Source organism: Podarcis raffonei, chromosome 1 (genome assembly GCF_027172205.1).
Source record: "Podarcis raffonei isolate rPodRaf1 chromosome 1, rPodRaf1.pri, whole genome shotgun sequence".
Classification (NCBI taxonomy): Eukaryota; Metazoa; Chordata; class Lepidosauria; order Squamata; family Lacertidae; genus Podarcis; species Podarcis raffonei.
Genome location: NC_070602.1, coordinates 9,350,169 through 9,374,069, shown reverse-complemented (window position 1 = coordinate 9,374,069; position 23,901 = coordinate 9,350,169). Strand labels below are relative to the sequence as shown.

Here is a 23,901-nt window from a genome sequence, read left to right as displayed (position 1 = left end):
TTAAGATCTCATATATATATATATATATATATATAAAATGTTCATAAATGTAACAAGCAAACACGTACATAAATATATAAGCCACATGTCGGGAGCAGCACAGGAAGACAGTCCTGAAACCATTTTGACTCCCAGAACAGACCAAATGGGTGTGTGTGGGCCCCTCCCTCAATTTATCGAGTTATAAGGACAAAGCCTGAGTTTAGAGTTGAAAGGGGCAGTGGTTTCACCTAGAAGTAAAGGCAGGGGAAGTGGGGTCACTTGTTTGTGCTTTTAAAAAATAATAATATGCATTTTGTGTTTTTATTTTGCGTTTTTAAGTACAAGATAAAACCATGCAACCATTCAAACTCTGTTTTAAAATTAAATTAAAACACTATATTAAAAACAGGAATGGCCTAGGCAATTGTCCCAATGGCCTGAGAGGGGTATCTCAATGGCTGCATTTGGCCCTGAAATAAATGATGATGATGATGCTAAAATCTTTTGAAATAAAAGTTGTGATTCTCAGGAAGTTGAGCCTTGCAGTGTGGAATATTTAGGGATGGGTCAATCTCTATGTCAATCTCGGTTTCTCTCAGTTCTCCACCTTTCCATATCAGTTTGCAGATTAATTTTCTAAAATCCTCCCGAAAACTCAGCAGCATTTCCGTGTGAATTTATCATGCTGCACACATTTTTGTATACAAATTTGGCCTAACAGTAGTATTTTTGCAAGGCAATTCTCTTGAACGTTTCGGTATGTTGTTTTCACTAATAATATATGCATTCTTATGCATGCTTCGGGTTGAATCCAAAGTTCATCCTACTCATAGAGGACCACTGGACATTAATGGACACAGCTGAGTTAGGCCGGTTCATTTCAATGGGCCTACTCCATATTAGTTGGATACAACTCTTCACCCTTCTATATGCAGTTTTGAACATGTTACTTGACTGAAGAACCAAATTTGGAGGAGCGCAAATTTCCAACGATGGCTGCGTTTCGGCACAGATGCTGTTTCAGACAGTGCAAATTAGGCCAATCAACCTTTAAATTAAGGTAAAGGTAAAGGGACCCCTGACCATTTGGTCCAGTCGTGACCGACTCTGGGGTTGCGGCGCTCATCTCGCTTTATTGGCCGAGGGAGCCGGCGTACAGCTTCCGGGTCATGTGGCCAGCATGACTAAGCCGCTTCTGGCGAACCAGAGCAGCGCACGGAAACGCCGTTTACCTTCCCGCCGGAGCGGTACCTATTTATCTACTTGCACTTTGACGTGCTTTCGAACTGCTAGGTTGGCAGGAGCTGGAACCGAACAATGGGAGCTCACTCCATTGCGGGGATTCGAACCGCCAACCTTCTGATCGGCAAGTTCTAAGCTCTGTGGTTTAACCCACAGCGCCACCCGCATGCCCTTTAAATTTAGGGTGAATCAAATTTCTCCCCCTTCCCTTTGGATATTCTACGGGCTGCCTGCAAATCTTCATAAGCAGACACAATGGCTCTGACTATCTTTCCCACTCCTATCTCAGGTCAGAGAGCTGCACTTTATCTCTCTGTTGTGGTCCCTTCTCTTTGATCTGCGGAGAGAAATTGTTGCAGGTAGGGCTGTTCCTAGCGAAGGGATTAGCAAGAGACAATGGGAAGACTCTCCATTTCAAAGCCTTTCTCTCACCAGATAAACTCCCGGCAGTGGGAGCAGTACGTGGGTTGCCGCAAATAGGTAGCCATAAACTTGTGCCCGTTGACTTGGTGGACTCGCCGTCGCATGGCCCGCTGGCGCTTCCGGGTGAAGTTCTTAAATATTCTGTCCCTCTGGAGAGTTCCTGCGTATACAAAGGTAAAGGAGACAAAACAGGGAAGCAAATGCTTATCAGTACTAGTTCTTGCTTATTTGCCACTCTTTTCCTTTAATTTTCAACCACAAGTTATCTCAAAACATGTTACAGTGGTACCTCGGTGTTATGTACTGAGTTGAATAGCATCCAAAATGCAGCAATCTGATTGGTCCGAGAATAGTGTTAAGTTGTGGGTGAACATATCAGACGACACAGTGATTCTTCAAACAGCTCTTGTTTATTCACAGGCCAGAACAGAACTGAACTGAAGGGTCAGCCAGCCTGCTTATATAGAGCTCCACTAGAATGCAACAGTAACCATTTTCTGTAACTATCCAATCACTGAACGTCACTTTCAATCCCTTATTTGCATATGTGGACCTGAACTATCTACAGTATTCCCCTGCTGGCCCAGGGTGAGAACTTCAGTACATAACAAATAGGATCCAAAATGCAGCAGTCTGATTGGTCCTAGAACAATAGGATTCAGAATGCAGCAGCCTGATTGGTCCTAGAACAATGCAGCAGTCTGATTGGTCCACAGGAGCCACCCAATCCAGCTCCAGGTGGAAGGGAATCCACAACCTGATTGGCCTACAGGAGAATCCCAGAATTAGCCAATCACATGCGGCCCATTGTGTAAATAATGTATATAAAGCAGACATTCTGGGGGAACTTCCATTCCTCCTCACTACTATGAGCTGAATAAAGAGCATGAAATCCACTCTTGACTCCAAGTATATTTCACTCGGGTTACAGACGCTTCAGGTTACAGACTCCACTAACCCAAAAATAGTACCTCGGGTTAAGAACTTTGCTTCAGGATGAGAACAGAAATCGCGGGGCGGCGGCACGGCAGCAGCGGGAGGCCCCATTAGCTAAAGTTGTACCTCAGGTTAAGAACAGTTTCAGGTTAAGAACGGATCTCCAGAATGAATTAAGTTCTTAACCTGAGGTACCACTGTATCTTTAAGCACCTTCATTCCTTGCTCCTCCTTATCTCCTCTCCTCCCCCTCATTCTCTCTGCTCCATCAGCCATACAATCGCCTTCCGAAACCCAGGATCTCCACTTCTGGGATCATATGGTCCCTATCCTTTCTTTTTTGCTTGCAGATCCTTTTCTCATGTCTCGAAGCTCTGTCTGAATTGCTGCAGTGTGATCAAATCGTATGAACACCCAACTTTCAACCTTGAGCAGTTGGATGCCGGCCGGCTGAAATCGTGCAAATTAACTGCAGAGAACCTAAAAGCTCTTTTTGTGCCAGGTTTCCCCCCCCAAGCGGAAAGAGCTTTTAAGCTCTCCCTGTTGACCACCTTGCTTAGCAGGCTCTGGGATGTTCTCAAGAGACCATGCATGAACTCAGACATCCCTGCGAGAACTTGCGAGAGCAGCGCGCCAGAAGGTTAGGATGCTCGCACAAGGGCAGTTCCAGATTCAAGTATACACTTTTTCCGAATACGCACCACCCCTGGAATTTACCTCCCCTCCCAAGATACAAGGAACGCGGGTGGCGCTGTGGGTTAAACCACAGAGCCTAGGACTTGCCGATCAGAAGGTCGGCAGTTCGAATCCCCGCGACGGGGTGAGCTCCCGTTGCTCGGTCCCAGCTCCTGCCAACCTAGCAGTTCGAAAGCATGTCAAAGTGCAAGTAGATAAATAGGTCCCGCTTTGGCGGGAAGGTAAACAGCGTTTCCGTGCGCTGCTCTGGTTCGCCAGAAGCAGCTTAGTCATGCTGGCCACATGACCCGGAAGCTGTACGCCGGCTCCCTCGGCCAATAAAGCGAGATGAGCGCTGCAACCCCAGAATCATTCACGACTGGACCTAATGGTCAGGGGTCCCTTTACCTTTACCTTTACCCCAAGATACAATTGTACTATACTGTACGGAAACTGTGGCCTTCCAGATGTTGTTGGAAGAGGCCACCTCCCATTAACCTCCACCAGTTGGGCCAGAAAGCAACATCTGGGCAACACGTTGGATTGGGGAAGATGTACTGCAGTCTTTAAGCTGTGTGCCTCCACCTATATTCAACCTGTATATTTGTAAATACATGCATACATTGCCAAACCCCTGGAAGCCTCCGGTGACCTCCTTCCAAAGGAAATCAAACCTTTGTAAGCACTGCACCCCTGAAATCTTGCCAAGGTGAGGTGCATAGAACACTATTAAGGCTACCACCAGATTAGCTGAATTTCATGATGATTAACTGATTAAATTTGCATGTGAGTAGAAAAAAAACCCCAGTGTTCTCAGAAACACCAAGAGGAGTGTTAAGGCATTGAATGATGGGTTCCAAAACCTGCTATTAATTTCTTCCAGTTCTTCAGAATGGCTATTTTTAAAGCTGCACATCGCAAACTTCCTGTTTCCACACTGACACACGGCTCTTATAAATGCCTTTACACGCACTTGTCTGTCATTCTGCTCCATGACTGGCCAAGGAAAAAGCCAGGTAGCTATTTCCAAATCACACTCGGACATCACACATCAGGAAAAGGCTTGGGAACTGGATTCTTGCACACTGAAGAATTTGGACAGACATCTGTTTGTCTAGGGTGGCCACTTATGTATTGCCAAAGAAAGCAAGGAAAGGACTCAGAGTCGCATATGCTGATTTATACGCATAGATGCAAATTTAGCAATCATTGGTTGTATCCAGCTAATTCCTACACAGAGTAGACCCACTGAAATCAAATTACTCAAGTCCATTGATGTCAATGATCCATTCCATGACCTAGACAACATCTTCTCCTTCTTCTTTTTTCTCTCCATAATTTTTATTGATTTTTTTCAAATATCTTAAACACAATATAGCTTAACAACATTATTCTCCTTAAAAATCTATATCTTATCCAAATTAACTTACCTTCACCCCTCTTCTGGCTTCTCTATATTGCTCTTACTTAAGCGTGTTTACTATATATAAATTCTATCAATGTCTATAATTCCTTAATAAGTTTTAAACATAAAGGTAAAGGTACCCCTGACCGTTAGGTCCAGTCGCGGACGACGCTGGGGTTGCGGCGCTCAACTCGCTCTATAAGCTGAGGGAGCTGGTGTTTGTCCGCAGACAGCTTCCGGGTCATGTGGCCAGCATGACTAAGCCACTTCCGGCGAACCAGAGCAGCGCACAGAAACGCCGTTTACCTTCCTGTCGGAGCGGTATCTATTTATCTACTTGCACTTTGATGTGCTTTCGAACTGCTAGGTTGGCAGGAGCAGGGACCGAGCAACAGGAGCTCACCCCGTTACGGGGATTCGAACCACCAACCTTCTGATCAGCAAGCCCTAGGCTCTGTGGTTTAGACCACAGCGCCACCCATGCCCCACTTTAAACATACAATCCTTCTTATATTACAGCATTACATCTTATGGTCTAACCAAATGTTTAAAATAAACGTTATGAGTTTTATTTCAGTCCTGTGAGTGTCTTTATTTATGTACAGTTTTCTCTAAGTATACCATAGATTTGGACCATTCTTTTTGGAATTTCTCATCGTCCTGCTGTCAGATTCTTCTAGTTAGCCTTGCTAGTTCCATATACTGTCACGAATTCCTCGCAGCGCTTTTAGCGAAAGGCTCAGAGTCCCAGGTTTCTTTTTAGTGCAGTCTTTTTAATGTGAGCTATATACAAGTATTTACAAAAGCAGTTCATACAGAGTACCTGCACCTTAAGGCAAACGAATACTCTCCACCACAGCACCACCACAGCACAGCACAACCACCACAGTTACTGTTGAACACGCTTTCCTTTTTAAAACAGGTGATAGCCAATCACATTAATCACACTCCTGCTGAGTCACTCTGACCCAGCAGTTCACAGAGTATTGCATCAGCCTGTTGAAGCCTGCAGACTTACTCAGTATCCTGCGAATCCCAACATATACTCCAATAATTTCTGTTGCCATTCTTCAATTGTCGGAATATCCTATTGTTTCCATCTCTGTGCGAGGAGTAGTCTTCCTGCTGTTGTGGCATACAGGAAGATTGTCTTCCATGAACACGGACTTAACAGTGTGTCTATACGTGACTGCGGAGGCCAATTCTGGATCCATACATCCTTCCATAGTGGGGACATAGGTTTCCAGGCGAGAGTTGATCACAGTGTGTATTTGCCAAGCTTGTCTTCCTCTTAGCACCTTTCTCCCTTTCATCCTGAGTTTGAGCGTCTTCAAAGCCCATGACAGCTTTGGTAAAGGCTGTTCTCCAATTGGAGCGCTCATAGGCCAGTGTTTCCTAGCTGTCGGTGTTTATACTACATTTTTTAAAGATTTGCCTTGAGAGAGTCTTTAAACCTCTTTTGTGGACCACCAGCATTATGCTTTCCATTTTTAATAGAGTAGTTGCTTTGGAAGACGATAATCAGGCATCCACACAACATGACCAGTCCAACGAAGTTGATGTTGAAGAATCATTGCTTTGATGCTGATGATCTTTGCTTCTTCCTGTACACTGGCATTAATTCACCTGTCTTCCCAAGTGACGTGTAAATTTTTCCAGAGACACCGTTGATGGAATCTTTCAAGGAGTTGGAGATGGTGTTTATAAGTCAACCATGTTTCACAAGCATACAGTAAGGTAGGTAGAACCATAGCTTTGTAAACAAGCATTTTGGTTTCCCTGCGAATGTCCCAGTCCTCAAATACTCTGCACTTCAATCGGGAGAAAGCTGCACTCGCAGAGCTCAGGCGATGCTTGATTTCAGCATCAATGTCAGCCTTTGTGGAAAGATAGTGATCAACATTTTCCAATGTTACACATGGATGTCAATGATCCATTCCATGACTTAGACAACATACCAGGGACTCAGCTAAATTAGTAAAAATAAAATGTTACAAATGCCTTATAACACTGTCACACCAGATGGCGCTCTAGAGTTGAAACCGGAACTCTATGAAATTTTCCATTGTGAGCTTTAAAACGGATTTTTCAGAGCGTTTTTCTATAGCAGTGTAGATGCAGCCCATGACTATAATTTAAACAGGAATACACATGATTGTAAGAAAGACTGTGAGCAGGCGACTTGTGTGCCTAAGTCAGTTTTCCAGCTGCTTCTAACTGTCAGTGGGCAACTTCATATATGCAACTAGACTGCTTCTCAGTTGCTTGACCTTGGATTGTTCGATCTGTGCTCCTCCTGCAACCCTGACTGGGTCCCTGTCCCCTGAGGGTGCTCATGGTAATGGGACACCCATGTTAGATTATATCCAAAGTGCAAGAAGGAATCACTCCTCTTCCAATCACTGGGGCTTCCAGCCTAGAAGGAATGAGGGCAGGGGGAAGCAAAACCTTGCAGGGGGTTTGGACTAGATGACCCTTGGGGTCCCTTCCAACTCTTCAATTCTGATTCTCTGGAAACTGGAAGGTGCAAAGCAAGCTTATTTACAAGCTGGTCCACATGTTCCTGACTTGTGGGTTCTTCCAGAGGGGGAAACTATTCAATGTATAATACACACACACACACACACGGCCTTTCCTGGGGGGATGCAGGGCTCCACATAGCCCTAAACATTTTGTTAATTTAGCGGGAGAAGAAACTAACAATTTAAAACCGTCAGTTCTGTTGCTACCCCTGATGGTGGCCTCATTTCCTGTCACGGTGTTTCCTGAGTCTCAGACGGAATGAGAGTACCCCTAAACATTTTTTAAAGAAAAAAAGCACTCTCTCTCTGTGTGTGTGTGTGTGTGTGTGTGTGTAAAATCCATACTACCCTTCATCAGAAGATCACAGGGTGTTTTACAACCTAAAACTATATACCATAATAACAAACAAAAACATAAACACCCCCACACAGTTAGTTTCATTGTAACGTCCATTCTGATTGATGTTCATGGAAAAGCTTCTCTCTCTCTATCTCCATTTGTCTAGACTGTTAATGACCTCCTGATTTACATATTGTGAAGTTTCCCCTAAAGCAGTGGTTCTCAATCTGTGGGTCCCCAGATGTTGTTGGACTACAACTCCCATCATCCCTGAACTCTGGCCTTGCTAGAAAGGGGTGATGGGAGTTGTAGTTCAACATCATCTGGGGACCCACAGGTTGAGAAAGGCTGCCCTAAAGGAAGAAGGTTCATTATTTGGGAAATTTGGAAATAAGTTTGGAATTAAAATTGGCTGCGCTTACAGATGTCCTCTTCGTTCCCCTTGCATTTCCATAGCACTCATTCTCTGTAACCTTAAACAGAGCAGGATCTTATAAGCAGGTGAGGGAGACATGCTTTAGAGTTGCCAGGTCTTCTAAGACTCACACCTTTAGAAACAGCAGGTGGAGCTTGAGAGCTAAGAGGTGGTACCTGGCAATTCATAGGGTGGAGCCTGGTGGGATAGGAGACAGATCAGAGCAAGTTCATGGTAATGCCTAGTGCTCCAGGACTGAAGCCCAGTGAATATCATGGGATGGATGGAGTGACTGAATGACAAAATATATCCAGCCCTCACCCCCTTGCTTCTGAGACTTCGTCTTGAGATTTTAACCCTTTTGCCAGAAGGCCTAAGATTAAGTAGAGTTGACACTTTTGTATTACCCAAGAAAGCTAAAAGAGAATAGTTTTGCATAGCATTTCCTTGTGCTAATTGATATGCAAATTTGGAAACAATGGGGACAATTCTGATAGAAATAAGGCCTCTCGCCATGATGGGAGAGACGGTGAACTTAACAGAGGTCTGTCCCATGACAGCCCTTCAAATAAACAACTGAAAGTTCATGGTCAAACTGATCGCTCACAATCTTAACTGCAGATGTATCTAGAATAGCTGAAAACCCACAGGACCAGGAGCCTGCACACCTGTGTGCCACTCACCTGAGTGGTGAGCCACCAGTCCTACTGGTTGGAGCATCAAGTGTTTGTTCCAAAGCTCTGGAACACCCCCACCCACTCGGGCCAACCACTGAGTTTTCCTGACCCAGAAGAACTATACAGGATTTCTAGGTCAACCTGTGTGACTCTGTTTGTGCAACGACAGTATTTACTTGCATCTGACTGCATCTCACCTAGGACTGACAGTACCCTTACTGTATGCTTGTGAAATGTGGGCCACTTATAAACACCATCTCCAACTCCTTGAAAGATTCCATCAACGGTGTCTCCGAAAAAATTTACACGTCACTTGGGAAGACAGGCGAACTAATGTCAGTGTATAGGAAGAAGCAAAGCTCACCAGTGTTGAAGCGATGATTCTTCAACATCAACTTCATTGGACTGGTCATGTTGTGTGGATGCCTGATTATCGTCTTCCAAAGCAACTACTCTATTCTGAACTTAAAAATGGAAAGCGTAATGCTGGTAGTCAACAAAAGAGGTTTAAAGACTCTCTCAACGCAAATCTAAAAAAAATGTACTATAAACACTGACAACTGGGGAACACTGGCCTGCGAGCGCTGCAGTTGGAGAACAACCTCTACCAAAGGTGTCATGGGCTTTGAAGACACTCGAACTCAGAACACAAGGGAGAAACGTGCTAAGAGGAAGGCATGCTTGGCAAACCCTCACCGTGATGAACTCCCACCTGGAAACCTATGTCCCCACTGTGGAAGGATGTGTGGATCCAGAATTGGTCATTTACGGACTCACTGTTAAGACTGTGTTCATGGAAGACAATCTTACTTGGCTACGTGTAATTGCCAAAAAAGAAGAAGACTGACAGTACATACATGGAAATGTATTGCAAGGGGTGTGTGTTTAAACAAAACAAAACAAAACAAAACTGTGTTATTAGGTCTTGTCTTTTTGCACCTGAGAATTCTGCCAATGATTCTGCATTTGAATTGCTACTTTAGTTCTTGATCCATGCTTGGTTCCAACTGCACACCTGCTTTTGGTCAACTGGGGCTAACAGCCGACTTCCGCAAAATCTTAGGACCCACATGCCTTGCCCAGTCCTGAGATTGTTCAACATTCCACTCCCAATATCTCTCTACCTGTTAAGTTCCACATTATATTTGAGCTTTCACACAATGTAAAAGCCTCTTTTGGAACTCTAGTGGAATATTGGTCGATGTTTAATGCTCATTTCCATGTTATTTCCTTCTGGCGGCGGGGGGGGGGGAACGGGACGTGTTTTCAAATTTATTTATTTATCTATTTACAGTGGTACCTTGGGTTACATATGCTTCAGGTTACATACGCTTCAGGTTACAGACTCCGCTAACCCAGAAATAGTACCTCGGGTTAAGAACTTTGCTTCAGGATGAGAACAGAAATCGTGCGGTGGCGGCAGCGGGAGGCCCCATTAGCTAAAGTGGTGTTTCAGGTTAAGAACAGTTTCAGGTTAAGAACGGACCTCCGGAACGAATTACGTACGTAACGAGAGGTACGACTGTATTTATTTATTTTAATACTGCCCTATGCCCATAGATCTCAGGGTGGATCACAACGTAAAATGACAATACGAAAAACACAAAATGCATAATAAATATAGGAACAAAAGCTAACCAATATCCCCCCCTTTCACAACACATTTTAAAAGGCCATTGGATGTCAATCAGCTGAAGAGGAACATTTTCGCCTGGCATCTAAAGGCGCCAGGAGAGTCTCCCCAGGGAGAGCATTTCACAAACGGGGAGTCACTGCCGAAAATGTAATATGAAAAATATAATATGGAAGTGAGTAATAAAATTGCACTTATATTCTACAACGGTTCCATCATATTAGACTATGGGTAGGCAAACTAAGGCCCGGGGACCGGATCGGGCCCAATCGTCTTCTAAATCCGGCCCATGGACGGTTCGGGAATCAGCGTGTTTTTACATGAGTAGAATGTGTCCTTTTATTTAAAATGCATCTCTGGGTTATTTGTGGGGCATAGGAATTTGTTCATTTATTTTTTTCAAAATATAATCCGGCCCCCCACAAGGTCTGAGGGGCAGTGGACCGGCCCCCAGCTGAAAAAGTTTGCTGACCCCTGTATTACACAATAGTTGTGGAAGAGGCTTTGACATTGTGTGCAAGCTCAAATATAGTGTGGAAATCGCAATGTGTGGTGAAAATGGAGCAAACTGTAGTGGCAATGCTGCCTACATGCCTTTCTGTGTCCCAGAACTGAAGGGCGCGCGCGCACACACACATACACACACACATTGGTTTTCAGCCAAAGAGCTTGACCATTTTCCTCAGCGACGACAAAGTAGGCTTTATACTTCATCGGAAAATGGCAGAGCTTTCCTCCTGACTCACACCAGCCCTCCTCTTCCTTCCTGCAGCATCCGGGTTTTCCCAAAGGAGCCAAATTCCTGAGCAGGTGTAGCCCAAGGTGGTCCAGCAGCATACCTTAGATGGATTATCTGTGATTTCCACACGCCCCTTGGGCAACTAGGATGCAGCACAGGTTCCTCTGGTTCTCAGGTGCTTCTATCACTTCCCTCTCCCACCTTGACTCCTACACAGAGGAAGGGAAGCAGGAATATTCCCTCCCCAGTCCATTTCACATTCAGAACAAGTGCATATGGCAAAGCCTACCAGGCCCATGATTATCAGAGTGTTGTTGTTGTTTAGCCGTTTAGTCGTGTCCGACTCTTCGTGACCCCATGGACCAGAGCACGCCAGGCACTCCTGTCTTTCACTACCTCCCACAGTTTGGTCAAACTCATGCTGGTAGCTTCGAGAACACTGTCCAACCATCTCGTCCTCTGTCGTCCCCTTCTCCTTGTGCCCTCCATCTTTCCCAACATCAGGGTCTTTTCCAGGGAGTCTTCGCTTCTCATGAGGTGGCCAAAGTATTGGAGTCTCAGCTTCATGATCTGTCCTTCCAGTGAGCACTCAGGGCTGACTTCCCTAAGAATGTTTAGGCCCGATCTTCTTGCAGTCCATGGGACTCCCAAGAGTCTCCTCCAGCACCACAATTCAAAAGCATCAACTCCTCGGAGTAATAGTCTCTTATCGGAGTAATAGTCCCTTATTTCTCACAAGATACCTGAACATCTCTAACAACTAAAGTGTAGGTGGGTTCCCACAAGGCAAGACACAATGATAACAACAAGAACCTTGACTAGAGTACGTAACTGAACAACAGGGACAAAGCAACTGCTTATATACATTTCTGAGGGCCTGGACCACTCCCACTCCCAGCGTGATTGGCTGTCTAAACTTCCAAGCTGTGAATCATGACCCAGAGTTTAAGGGCCAATGGCAGAGGCCCAAATCCTGAAATGTTTTGTGATTGGACATCATGGTACGAATCAGAACACAGGAGCTCAGAATCCTTAGTCCAGACCCAAGCCCAGGCAACACCGACCACTGAATACATAACACAACGATGTCTCAGGTGCCTGCCAGCACAGCAACCTGCCTGCTTCTTTTTTGGAACTGCTACACTGACATGGGCAGGAGACATATAATCAGAAAACATGGAGAAGAGCAAAAACACTTGGGTTTGCCCGGACAACTGCCTCATTCCCCCAGGAAAAGCATTAAGCAAAAGGTTCTCTCGACAAAAAGTTGGGACCTATTACGGCATGTGCAGGCAAATCCAGCCGCCCTGTTTGCATGTGTGAAAACTCCAAATTGGAATGGCAAGCTGAGCTAAGGTGCAAATTTCAAATGTCATGAAAATATAAGAAGAGCCTGTTGGATCAAGCCAATGGGATTTTTTTGAGTGTGCTTTTGCATTTTTTTAAAGAGAGTGTTTCCAGTGTCGTTTTTAAAAATAGATTCTTTTCTTTAACTGGTGTTTTATTTTATTATCTGTAATTGCGTTTTTTACACCTGTTTTAATTTATGTCCGGAACCATCTTGGGTCCTGTCCTGGGAGCAAGGCAGGCTATAAATAAAACAAGAAACTAAAAAACTTTCTGTAACACTTGGACAATGAATGGGGAAAGTCTGCACTTACTAGAGAGGGTCATATAGGTTACCGACTCTTTGAGAGGAACTTTCAGCTGAGCTTGTGAAAGCTTGCCATCTTAGAGTACCCAAAAAATGTCATTACGGAGGCAGAGAAGTCATTCAGCATCCCTGGGCAAAGGCATTGCATATGACACCAGTTTTTCCTCTCTATCTCTTTTGCAAGGATGAGGTTGGGCCAAATTAAGGAGAGGAAGTGTTTGGCTCTGTGCTTCAGGTTTCCCCATGTTGCTAAGCATGTTCCGCCTTTGAGCAGATAATAATAATAATAATAATAATAATAATAATAATAATAATAATAATAATAATTTATACCCTGCCCATCTGGCTGGGTTTCCCCAGCCATTCTGAGTGGCTTCCAACAGAATATTAAAATACAATAGTCTATTAAACATTAAAAGCTTCCCTAAACAGGGCTGCCTTCAGATGTATTCTAAAAGTTTGGTAGTTGTTTTCCTCTTTGACATCTGGTGGGAGGGCGTGCCACAGGGCGGGCGCCACTACCGAGAAGGCCCTCTGTCTGGTTCCCTGTAACTTGGCTTCTCGCAGTGAAGGCCCTCGGTACTGGATTACTTACAACACATATTTAGGGCGCTCTTATGCCACTGTAACAGTCATGGATTATTTTGCTGGGAATTGTAGCTCTGTGAGGGTTAAACTATAGTTCCCAGGATTCTTTGGGGGGGACGCGCGTGCTTTAAATGTACGTTGCAGATGTGACCTACATATCTTTAGCAGTGGCAGAAAGCTTTGTGAACGGAAACGAACGAGTGGCCGAAGTTTCCCACAGCCCAAAGCCACAGGTGAAAAAACATGCTCTGCATTTGCAGAAGAGAAGAACGATACACTCCAGGACCCAAGGCAAGCTGAAAATTGTCTGTCTCCTTCTCAAAACATATTATTTATCACCAACCCATCTCCCTTCTCGGGGCTTTCTCAGCATTTCCCAGCACATCTCACTTGCTCAGACTGGAAGCAACGTGTCAGACAGATTCTTCTGCACTTCAGAGGTAGGTACACCTTCTGCAAATATAGCCAAGCATGAAATATTCAGGAACCAGCCCCATAAAAATTGCATTAGTAAATTCTGAATTTACTCCGTTTGATCTGCTTGTGCTGCCTACAGCTTCCATTTGTTTTTGTCTTAAAACTGGGGATGAGACTCTGAGTCAATATTCCACTGCACACATAACATTATTTGCTCTATTAAGCCACAGAGAAAGGCTAGATTAGCATGGCAGCGAAAGGAGTGTGTTCTGGGAAGATCCTCATTCAAATCTCACCATCACTATAAATTCATCAAGGAACCTCAGTGCTTTAGAGCAACTTGGCATCCCCCAGACGTTTTGAACTTCAGCTCCCGTCCACAACATCCCAAGGACTCCAGGCTGCACAAGGCTGCTTCAGAGCATTCAAAGCATGGTTCAAACACATCATCGCCAATATGCATGCTTCTAGCAGGAGCGGGCAACCTTAATTCTGTCAAGAGAGGCATCCCCCCTTACGGTTCATCAGCCAGACACTGCAAACTGCCAATGGGCAGAGCCTAGACAAAACTGTCCTCGTACCTACGGGACCGCCTCTCCCGGTATGCCCCACGGAGAGCCTCAAGGTCCATAAATAGCAACACCCTAGAGGTCCCGGGCCCTAAGGAAGTTAGATTGGCTTCAACCAGAGCCAGGGCCTTTTCAACTCTGGCCCCGGCCTGGTGGAACGCTCTGCCTCATGAGACCAGGGCCCTGCGGGATCTGATTTCTTTCCTCAGGGCCTGTAAGACAGAGTTGTTCCGCCTGGCCTTTGGCTTGGAGCCAATTTGATTCCCTCCCCCTCTTTCTTTTTTCTTTTCCCTTCTCCTCCTGCAATGAGGCTACATTTTAATATTTTAATGTTTCAATATTTTAATGTTGTATTTTAATTTTCTTTCTAAGTTGTATTCATTCAACTTATTTTTATTGTTGCTTGTTAGCCGCCCTGAGCCCGGCCTTGGCTGGGGAGGGCGGGGTATAAATAATAATAATAATAATAATAATAATAATAATAATAATAATCTAAAACAGAATTAAAACCACCCTGCTTCAATTTTCACCACAACTTACTTATGAAAATTTGCAACCCTGTGCAGGCCTACTGAGAAGTAAGCCCCACTGGGTTTGATGGGGTGCCAGATAAATAAAAGAATTTTATTTGTTTATCTTTTCAGCCCAGTACAGCTACTGTTCTGGGAAGCTAGTGAAGTTATTCCTTTCTAACTTTTGTGTGCTGCAAGGGGCAGACCTTGGTAATATGCTGCCCTGTGTGAGGCCAGCATTTGTCGCCCTCCCCACCAGTCCCTGCGGCATGGCTTAAGCCAGATAAACAAGGCGCCCGACTTGAGGAAGGAGGCACAAGGCTTTGACAGTGTCCTAGAGACCTCCTACCCCCTTCCCAAAGCCTGGTAAGCACTTCCTGGGCTTTGAGAAGGAGCTCAGCTGTGTGCCATTGGTCTATTTAGCTCAGTAGTGCACACACTGACTGGCAGCATCTCTCCAGGGTTTCAGACACAGGCCTGCTTGAGAGTTGCCGGCAATTTAATTTAGGACCTTCTGCATGCAAATCAAATTGGAGGGGGTTGGAGGATGGATGGCGGCTAACAGATTGAGGATGAATCCTGACAAGACAGAAGTACTGTTTTGGGGGAACAGGAAGCGGGCGGGTGTGGAGGACTCCCTGGTCCTGAATGGGGTAACTGTGCCCCTGAAGGACCAGGTGCGCAGACTGGGAGTCATTCTGGACTCACAGCTTTCCATGGAGGCACAGGTCAATTCTGTGTCCAGGGCAGCTGTTTACCAGCTCTATCTGGTACGCAGGCTGAGACCATACCTGCCCGCAGACTGTCTTGCCAGAGTGGTGCATGCCCTAGTTATCTCCCGCTTGGACTACTGTAATGCACTCTGTGTGGGGCTACCTTTGAAGGTGACCCGGAAACTACAACTAATCCAGAATGCGGCAGCTAGACTGGTGACTGGGAGTGGCAGCCGAGACCACATAACACCGGTCTTGAAAGACCTACACTGGCTCCCAGTACGTTTCCGAGCACAATTCAAAGTGTTGGTGCTGACCTTTAAAGCCCTAAACGGCCTCGGTCGAGTATACCTGAAGGAGCGTCTCCACCCCCATCATTCCGTCCGAACAGTGAGGTCCAGCTCCGAGGGCCTTCTGGCGGTTCCCTTGCTGCGAGAAGCCAAGTTACAGGGAACCAGGCAGAGGGCCTTCTCGGTAGTGGCACCCGCCCTGTGGAACGCCCTCCCACCAGATGTCAAAGAGAAAAATAACTACCAGACTTTTAGAAGACTTCTGAAGGCAGCCCTGCTTAGGGAAGCTTTTAATGTTTAATAGGTTATTGTATTTTAGTGTTCTGTTGGAAGCCACCCAGAGTGGCTGGGGAAACCCAGCCAGATGGGCGGGGTATAAAATAATAAATTATTTCTCGGTAGTGGCGCCCACCCTGTGGAACACCCTCCCTTCAGATGTGAAGGAAATAATCAGCTATCCTATCTTTAAAAGACATCTAAAGGCAGCCCTGTTTAGGGAAGTTTTTAATATTTAATGCTGTACTGTTTTTAACACTTGATTGGGAGCTGCCCAGAGTGGCTGGGGAGACTCAGCCAGATGGGCGGGGTATAAATAATTAATAATAATAATAATAATAATAATAATAATAATAATAAATGCTCTGTTGCTGAGCAGCCTCAATAAGTTCTTCCTCTTATGTCTCCTGAACCTCCCATCATTCATGGGAGGTACTGTAACTGTGGTTCTAACTCTTCTTCTTTGCTATGCATAACTTTCTAAACTTTTATCTCTTTACTTGCCTTTTTATTCCTGAATGAAAGAGACCAAACCATAGGTTAAGATTTGCCAAAAACCAAACAAAAACTCTTCATGTATGCTACAACCGCGGCAAGGATGCTACTTGCACAAAGATGGAAAAGCGATAAAATACCAACCAAAGAAGAATGGCAAGAAAAACTTAGGGAATACGCCAAAATGGCAAAACCGAAAGACTTCAAAATAAGGACAAAAAAATCCTTTAAGAAAGACTCGGAACCATTTTCGGCCTATGTAAAGAATCAATGCAAAGAACTGGACTCATGAGCAGGTTTTGAATAATCATTTACAATTAGCAAAAAAATTATATAATTTATAAGTTAAAATATATTTTTAAAAAAGGTGTGAAAAAGGAAATATGCAGGAAATGATATTATTTTGAAATAAAGCAGAGAAGGCGGTTGAGGGAAGTCTGAGGGGAATGAGGAAATTTTGGAATTGTGAATCATGTTTGTTATGATGTAATATTGAAAAAAATGGAAAACGTAATAAAAATGATAAAAGAAAAAAAAAGAGACCAAAGACTGTTCTTAATTTTCCTTGCAGACGACTTGTTCCAGGCCCCGGATCCACCCCAAGGCACAAGAGACAGCAGGATTGAAAGGATTACGCACCCTTTCCTTTCCTAGCGCATCTATATTCCATCTTCAGTTCCCCCCCTTCTGAATCTCCTCTTTAAAATAAAAAAAAACAGCGCCAGGGCTCAGATGTGCCCTTCAAACTCGCTCTGTAGCTTGAGCTTGTTAAAGGAGATCTTTGCTCCCATCCAGGTATCTCCTGCTGTTAGTCCGACAAGGATGCTTAAGCTATGTGGACCCCTGGTAATTATGACATCCTTACGTTCTGCTCAGTGGCCACAGGAGACTCTCGACTGCAGCAACTAGAGGCTAATGGTGTGTTATGTGTAAGCTCTAAAAATATAACGGGGAGGTAAAGGGGGGAATGGCATTCCTCTTACCTTCAGTAAAGCTTCCTGAGAGAGTTATTGCTACAAACACTTTCCCTTCTGGTTCCAGGTCCACCTGTAAAATAAGGAGAATTTATTATCATCATTATCATCATCATCATCGTCATCATTTTAAAATTAATTTATTGAATGCACGCTGCCCAAAGGCAGGAAAGGTCCCCTACTATAATGCCGAAAGATATCTATTTATTGCATTTCCCTTTATACACTACTTTTTCCCAAGTGCACTCGGAGTAGTGCATATGGTTCTCCTCACTCCCAATTTACCCTATTTTTCGCTCTATAAGACGCACCAGACCACAAGATGCACCTAGATGCACCAGACCACAAGATACACCTAGTTTTTGGAGGAGGAAAACAAGAAAAAAAATATTCTGAATCTCAGAAACCAGAACAGCATAAGGGATCGCTGCGCAGTGAAAGCAGCAATCCCTCTTGCTGTTCTGGCTTCTGGGATAGCTGCGCAGCCTGCATTCGCTCCATAAGATGCACACACATTTCCCCTTACTTTTTAGGAGGGAAAAAGTGAGTCTTATAGAGCAAAAAATACAGTATTTGTTTATTTCCAATATTTGTATACTGCTTTCCCCCACACTGTGAAAATCTCAACCATCACATTACAGGAACGGACTAGACCGTCGCTTTCTGCTCCCTGCCACCAGTTAAGATCAGGGCTTTTGTTTTTCCAGACCAAGTTTAGTGCTAATTGGAAGGTGGACAATCAATCCATTTCAGTTTCCCTTGTTTTCCCAGTTGACTCAGCGGAAATCGTCTGCGTTTCTCCCAACAAGTAGATTTTTCTAAGCAATTTTGCATCCTCTACACGTTTTTTTTTGCAATGAATTTTGCACGCTTTTGCAAATACACAGGTATTTTCGAACATATTTTGGCATAGAGGGACGCAGCACAAAATACAGAGAAGAGGGGGGGAAATCAAGAGAGCAGCATTTCTGTTCATGTATGGCGCTGTGGGTTAAACCACAGAGCCTAGGACTTGCCGATCAGAAGGTCGGTGGTTCGAATCCCCGCGACGGGGTGAGCTCCCGTTGCTCGGTCCCAGCTCCTGCCAACCTAGCAGTTCGAAAGCACGTCAAAGTGCAAGTAGATAAATAGGTACCACTCTGGCGGGAAGGTAAACGGCGTTTCCGTGCACTGCTCTGGTTCGCCAGAAGCGGCTTAGTCATGCTGGCCACATGACCTGGAAGCTGTACGCCGGCTCCTTTGGCCAATAAAGTGAGATGAGCACCGCACCCCAGAGTCGGTCATGACTGGACCTAATGGTCAGGGGTCCCTTTACCTTTACTGTTTATTTCAGGAAGTGCCCTAGCTTAACAGAGTCTGTAACTAAGGCTGCGTGCACAACATACATTACAACTAAATATCAGGGAGAACCTTCTGACAGTAAGAGCTGTTCAACAGCGGAATGATCTCCCTCGGGAGGCGACGGACTCTCCTTCCTTGGAGGTTTATAAGCACAGGTTCGATGGCCATCTGCCTGGGCACGGATGGTGCTATTTTGGCTACATAAGCCAGTTAACACACACAGCCTGAATACTAGAAACAGAGGGAATAATGATAGGCAATAGCTTTACAGCAGGTGTCCAATAGGCCCTGCCTTGAAGCTCAAAAATTTCTGAATTCGGCTGGGTGAACTAAAAGAGAATCTGATTCACCTTTGAACAATTTCTGGTCATTTTCACAATCATTTCCTCCTTACTTGCACCCCATCAGGGCCCCCAGACTCACAGCTTTCACTTTAAACAAACAAAGAAAGAAACAAAACAAACAAGCAAATAAATAAATAAATAAATAAATAAATAAATAAATAAATAAGTCATCTATAAAGGAAGTTAGAAAGTAAAGCATGGAGGCAACCTTCCAAGACCTATTAGGCAGCTAGGGAGGTGCTACTTTTGCTAAGGATGCTTAGTCACTAAATCACTGTTGCTAAGGAACAGAAGGCAGGAATGTGAGGCATTTCCTGTATCTTCCCTGAGGAAGAGGGTAGCCGCAAGAAGCACAGGAATAAAGCAAATGACACCTTGTGTGGATGGCCCAAAGTAAACAGGTTAACCCTTTTTTAGCATGGAAATATGATTATGGTGAAAGCTTCACCTGTTGATATTATGCCTGTCATACACTGTATCACTTGTATGCGGTCCCTGATTTACTTTCTGAAACTGGCACAGCAGTTTGTAACAATCTGAATGCTGGGAGGGGGGTTGAGAGTGCCAAGACTGAACTTTTAGAAACTAACTGGAACCAGAACGAATTCGTTTTTGAACAGGACGAACTTGAACTACACCTAGTTCCTTTTTAAAATGGGCATTCTAAGCACTAGTAATAGGCAATTAGTTCTGTTTCCCAGCCAACATCTTACATCAGGATTCTGTTGATAGAACTTGAGGTTCTAGGGTTTTTGGTTTTTTTAAAAAAGGACCCTGCAAATCCAGTTTCTTCTCACCCCTGTTTTAAATAAAACCATTAGCTTATTTCCCACAGGTCTTTACAGAGACTCCATTAGTTTTCAGCTGTTATTTGAGCAAAATACAGGTCAATAATCTGTGGAAAAAATTTCTTTAGCTTTGTTTTTCGTGCGATTCTGCTGAGATCTGCAAAGTTCAAGTCACCCCATCGCGTGCTATCTATAAAAAACTCCCGGTTAATTTGTTTTTTTAATCACAGCTGATAAATGTAAACATAAGCCTCACGCTGCATGCAATATTCACAACAGTTGAAAGATTCTGAAAATAAAGTTCTCTGGAGGGATGACTCAGCCTCTTCCCACAGCCTGTCCTCATGTCCTGACTTGCAAACAGACCCAAAATAAGTGTTTCGTTTTAACAAGCCACAATTTAAAAAAAAAATAACGAGGAAAAGCACCCAACCCAAACAACTCTGCCCATTTGCTCTGAAGTTTAGCATGAAGGGAAATATGCTATTTTTCTGGGACTCCTGTACAAAAGTTCAGCTGTCTCAGGAGATGGTTTAAGGTCAAACTTATAGCACAGGGGTTGGGGACATATATTTTTTTCTGACGAGGACTGCACTCCCACAAGGGTGATCTGTTGGGGGATGCATATCAGTGATGGACAGGGGCTGACACTAGTGGCATGTAGGGTGAGAGCAAAAGTGGGCATAATTCTCTTTCACTCATAGAATCACAGAATTACAGAGTTGGAAAGGTCCCTGTGGGTCAACTAGTCCAACCACCTTCAATGCAAGAATTTCAGTATGCTTAGCAAATGCAGTAAATAACAAGACACCAGCCCCTTGCTGCCGGAATGCCCAGTTCAACGCCTTATAAGTCATGTGCTCTGTACTACTAAGCTGCACAGAGGAAGCTGCTTTGTTGTTATGTACTGAGTTGAATAGGATTCAGAATGCAGCAGTCTGATTGGGCCTAGAACAATAGGATTCAGAATGCAGCAGTCTGATTGGGCCTAGAACAATAGGATTCAGAATGCAGCAGTCTGATTGGTCCTAGAACAATAGGATTCAGAATGCAGCAGTCTGATTGGTCCTAGAACAATAGGATTCAGAATGCAGCAGTCTGATTGGTCCTAGAACAATAGGATTCAGAATGCAGCAGTCTGATTGGTCCACAGGAGCCACCCAATCCAGCTCCAGGTGGAAGTGAATCCGCAACCTGATTGGCCTACAGGAGAATCCCAGAATTAGCCAATCACGTGGGGCCCATTGTGTAAATGATGTATATAAAGCAGACATTCTGGGGGAACTTCCATTCCTCCTCACCACTGTGAGCTGAATAAAGAGCATGAAATCCACTCTCGACTCCAAGTATATTTCATTTGTCCTAACTTCAGCCCATTAATTTCAATGCATCTACTCTGGGTCAGTCCAGCATTGAATAAACCAGAGGTTTTCAACCTTTTTGAGTCCCTTGACCAAGTACACTCTTTCTGCAGCCCTTCTGTGGGGCTCAGGAGCACAGTGATGCCACCCCATGCCTGCAGAGCTGACAGCCCCGCACCCCTTTTCGAACACCCTCCCTTGCGGAGTGTTCCCTCAGCCTCCTCTCCTCTCCCCTCTCCTTGGGAGTCCTCTGGGCAGCCGCTGCTGCTGCCACCCCTGGTCTCTGAGCTGCCCCAGAGAGAGGTGCCTCCTCACACTGCCCCACAGGGGCCTGGGACTCATCTGTCCATTCCCAACAGCAAGGGCTGGTGGACTGGCTGGCTGGGCTCCCTCACCTGCTTGCTTGCTTACTCTGAGGCCGCCTCAGCTCCTGGCACCCAGCACCCCCTGGCCAACCCCAGAGGCACCATTTGCCTGGAGAGCTTGTAGCCAGGGCTGCTGCAACAAACGGCTGTGCAAGAATACTTAGAATTAGCCAAACTGACAGACATAATAAGACAAAAACCAAAAAGTGAAGTAAAAAAAGAATAGGAGTGCCTAAATGAATATCTCAAAAGTCAAGGTTCGAGGACAGAAATCTGGCTGAGTCTGGAATAACCTTGTGAAGTGAAAGGATAAGAAAGAGGGATTTATATCTAGATGTTAGGATAGAGATGATAAGGAAAACAGGAAGACAGGAAGACACAATGAGAGATAAAGGAGGTGCTGTGGGAGTGGTGGAAGTCAATGTTTTTGGGTTGTTGTTTTGGTGTTTATATTATTAACTTGTAAGATATGGATTTGTTTTGGGGTTTTTTAGTTGTTGTTGCTTTTTTAGTTTTTCTAATGTTGGTTTTTGTGTGTTGTGTATTGTTATTTTTCGATATTTTTCGTGTTGTTGTTGTGTGGAAAATACTAATAAAATTTATTTAATAAAAAAAACAGCTGTGCAAGCCTTTGGGAGTCAGAGGAGCAAGAGGGCATCAGAGAAGAAAAGAGGGACAGAGGCCAGTGCTGGCCGCATTCAAGGCACCCCAGGGTGCCTGTTGTTGTTGTTGTTGTTGTTCTTGTTGTTGTATCTGGGGGGGGGGTCATAAGGTTGGCAGGCTGACACAAGTCCTTTTCCTGCATTCACACCACCTGCTACCTGATCCTTTTAATCAGAAATGCCAGGGATTGAACCTGCATGCCTGGATAGCTCAGCTGGTTAGAGCGTGGTACTGATAATGCCAAGGTTGCAGGTTCGAACCCTGTATGGGACAGCTGCATAGTCCTGCATCGCAGGGGGTTGGGCTGGATGACCCTCAGGGTCCCTTCTAACTTGACAATTCTATGATTTTATGTATTCTGCCTCCTCCATCTCCCAAGGACGCCCCTTAAAAACCCAAAGGAGACATGAGTTGCAAGACCGAAACACAGAGGGATCTCCCATACGTAACAGAAACTGGCTGCAGATTAGTCATCACCAGTAGAGGGTTTCAAAGCATCGCGCGCACACACACACACACACACCTTACACTGAGAAAACAGGGCAACACACTGACAACCAAACAAGGCACTCAGTGAAGTGGCAGAGCAGGTACGACCGGTTGATGTGGGAAAATGAAGCTTGGCTTCTTCTTTTTCCGACAAAAGAAACTTCACTGCTGTGATGAGAAGGGGCAAACTAAGCTTTCATTTGCACAGCGCTCACATCCACAACGTACAATTAAAGCGCATGTCTCCACCCCAAATAAAACTCCTGGAAAATGTAGTTTCCCTCCAACAGAGCTACAACTTCCAGCATCCTTTTAACAAACAACTGTCTCCAGGATTCTTGGAGATGTGCGGTGACCTTGCGAGAGAGAGAGATAAAGGTTTCTAGAATACAATAATACGTGAAATATGAACAATCATCTTTTTCAAAGATGCATTACCTCTTTTTTGGCGACACATAAGTGGTCTCACCAGACTGCAAGGAGCCTTGCTTGCACCAGAGGAAACTTGCTAAAGGTCGCATTAGACTGCAAGGAGTCTAGCTAAACAGCAGACTGTCAGGTTTCAGAGCTAGAAGTGTTGTTGTTGTTGTTTAGTCGTGTCCAACTCTCCGTGACCCCATGGACCAGAGCAAGCCAGGCACTCCTGTCTTCCACTGCCTCCCGCAGTTTGGTCAAACTCATGCTGGTAGCTTCGAGAACACTGTCCAACCATCTCGTCCTCTGTCATCCCCTTCTCCTTGTGCCCTCCATCTTTCCCAATATCAGGGTCTTTTCCAAAGAGTCTTCTCTTCTCATGAGGTGGCCAAAGTATTGGAGCCTCAGCTTCAGGATCTGTCCTTCCAGTGAGCCCTCAGGGCTGATTTCCTTCAGAATGGAGAGGTTTGATCTTCTTGCAGTCCATGGGACTCTCAAGAGTCTCCTCCAGCACCAGAATTCAAAAGCATCAATTCTTGGGCAATCAACCTTCTTTATGGTCCAGCTCTCACTTTCATACATCACTACTAGGAAAATCATAGCTTGAACTTTATGGACCTTTGAGCTAGAAGCATGGCTGGTTAAATGTGTCCATTTTT

General features: G+C 44.7%; 1 protein-coding gene and 1 non-coding gene across 2 annotated transcripts in view; one reads left to right on the top strand and one right to left on the bottom strand.

Moving 5' to 3' along the window:
• Window positions 1-23,901, bottom strand: part of PRKCH (protein kinase C eta) — a 108,100-nt gene that overhangs the window by 57,931 nt on the left and 26,268 nt on the right. Inside the window, exons 2-3 of the mRNA XM_053404071.1 lie at window positions 17,487-17,550; window positions 1,657-1,807 (exon numbers count right to left, since the gene is read on the bottom strand). Of these exons, the coding sequence (XP_053260046.1) occupies window positions 1,657-1,807; window positions 17,487-17,550 (215 nt within the window). The remainder of the gene's footprint in view (window positions 1-1,656; window positions 1,808-17,486; window positions 17,551-23,901) is intronic.
• TRNAI-GAU (transfer RNA isoleucine (anticodon GAU)) lies at window positions 22,539-22,612 on the top strand. Its single transcript has one exon. It is a non-coding gene; the product is annotated as a tRNA-Ile (tRNA).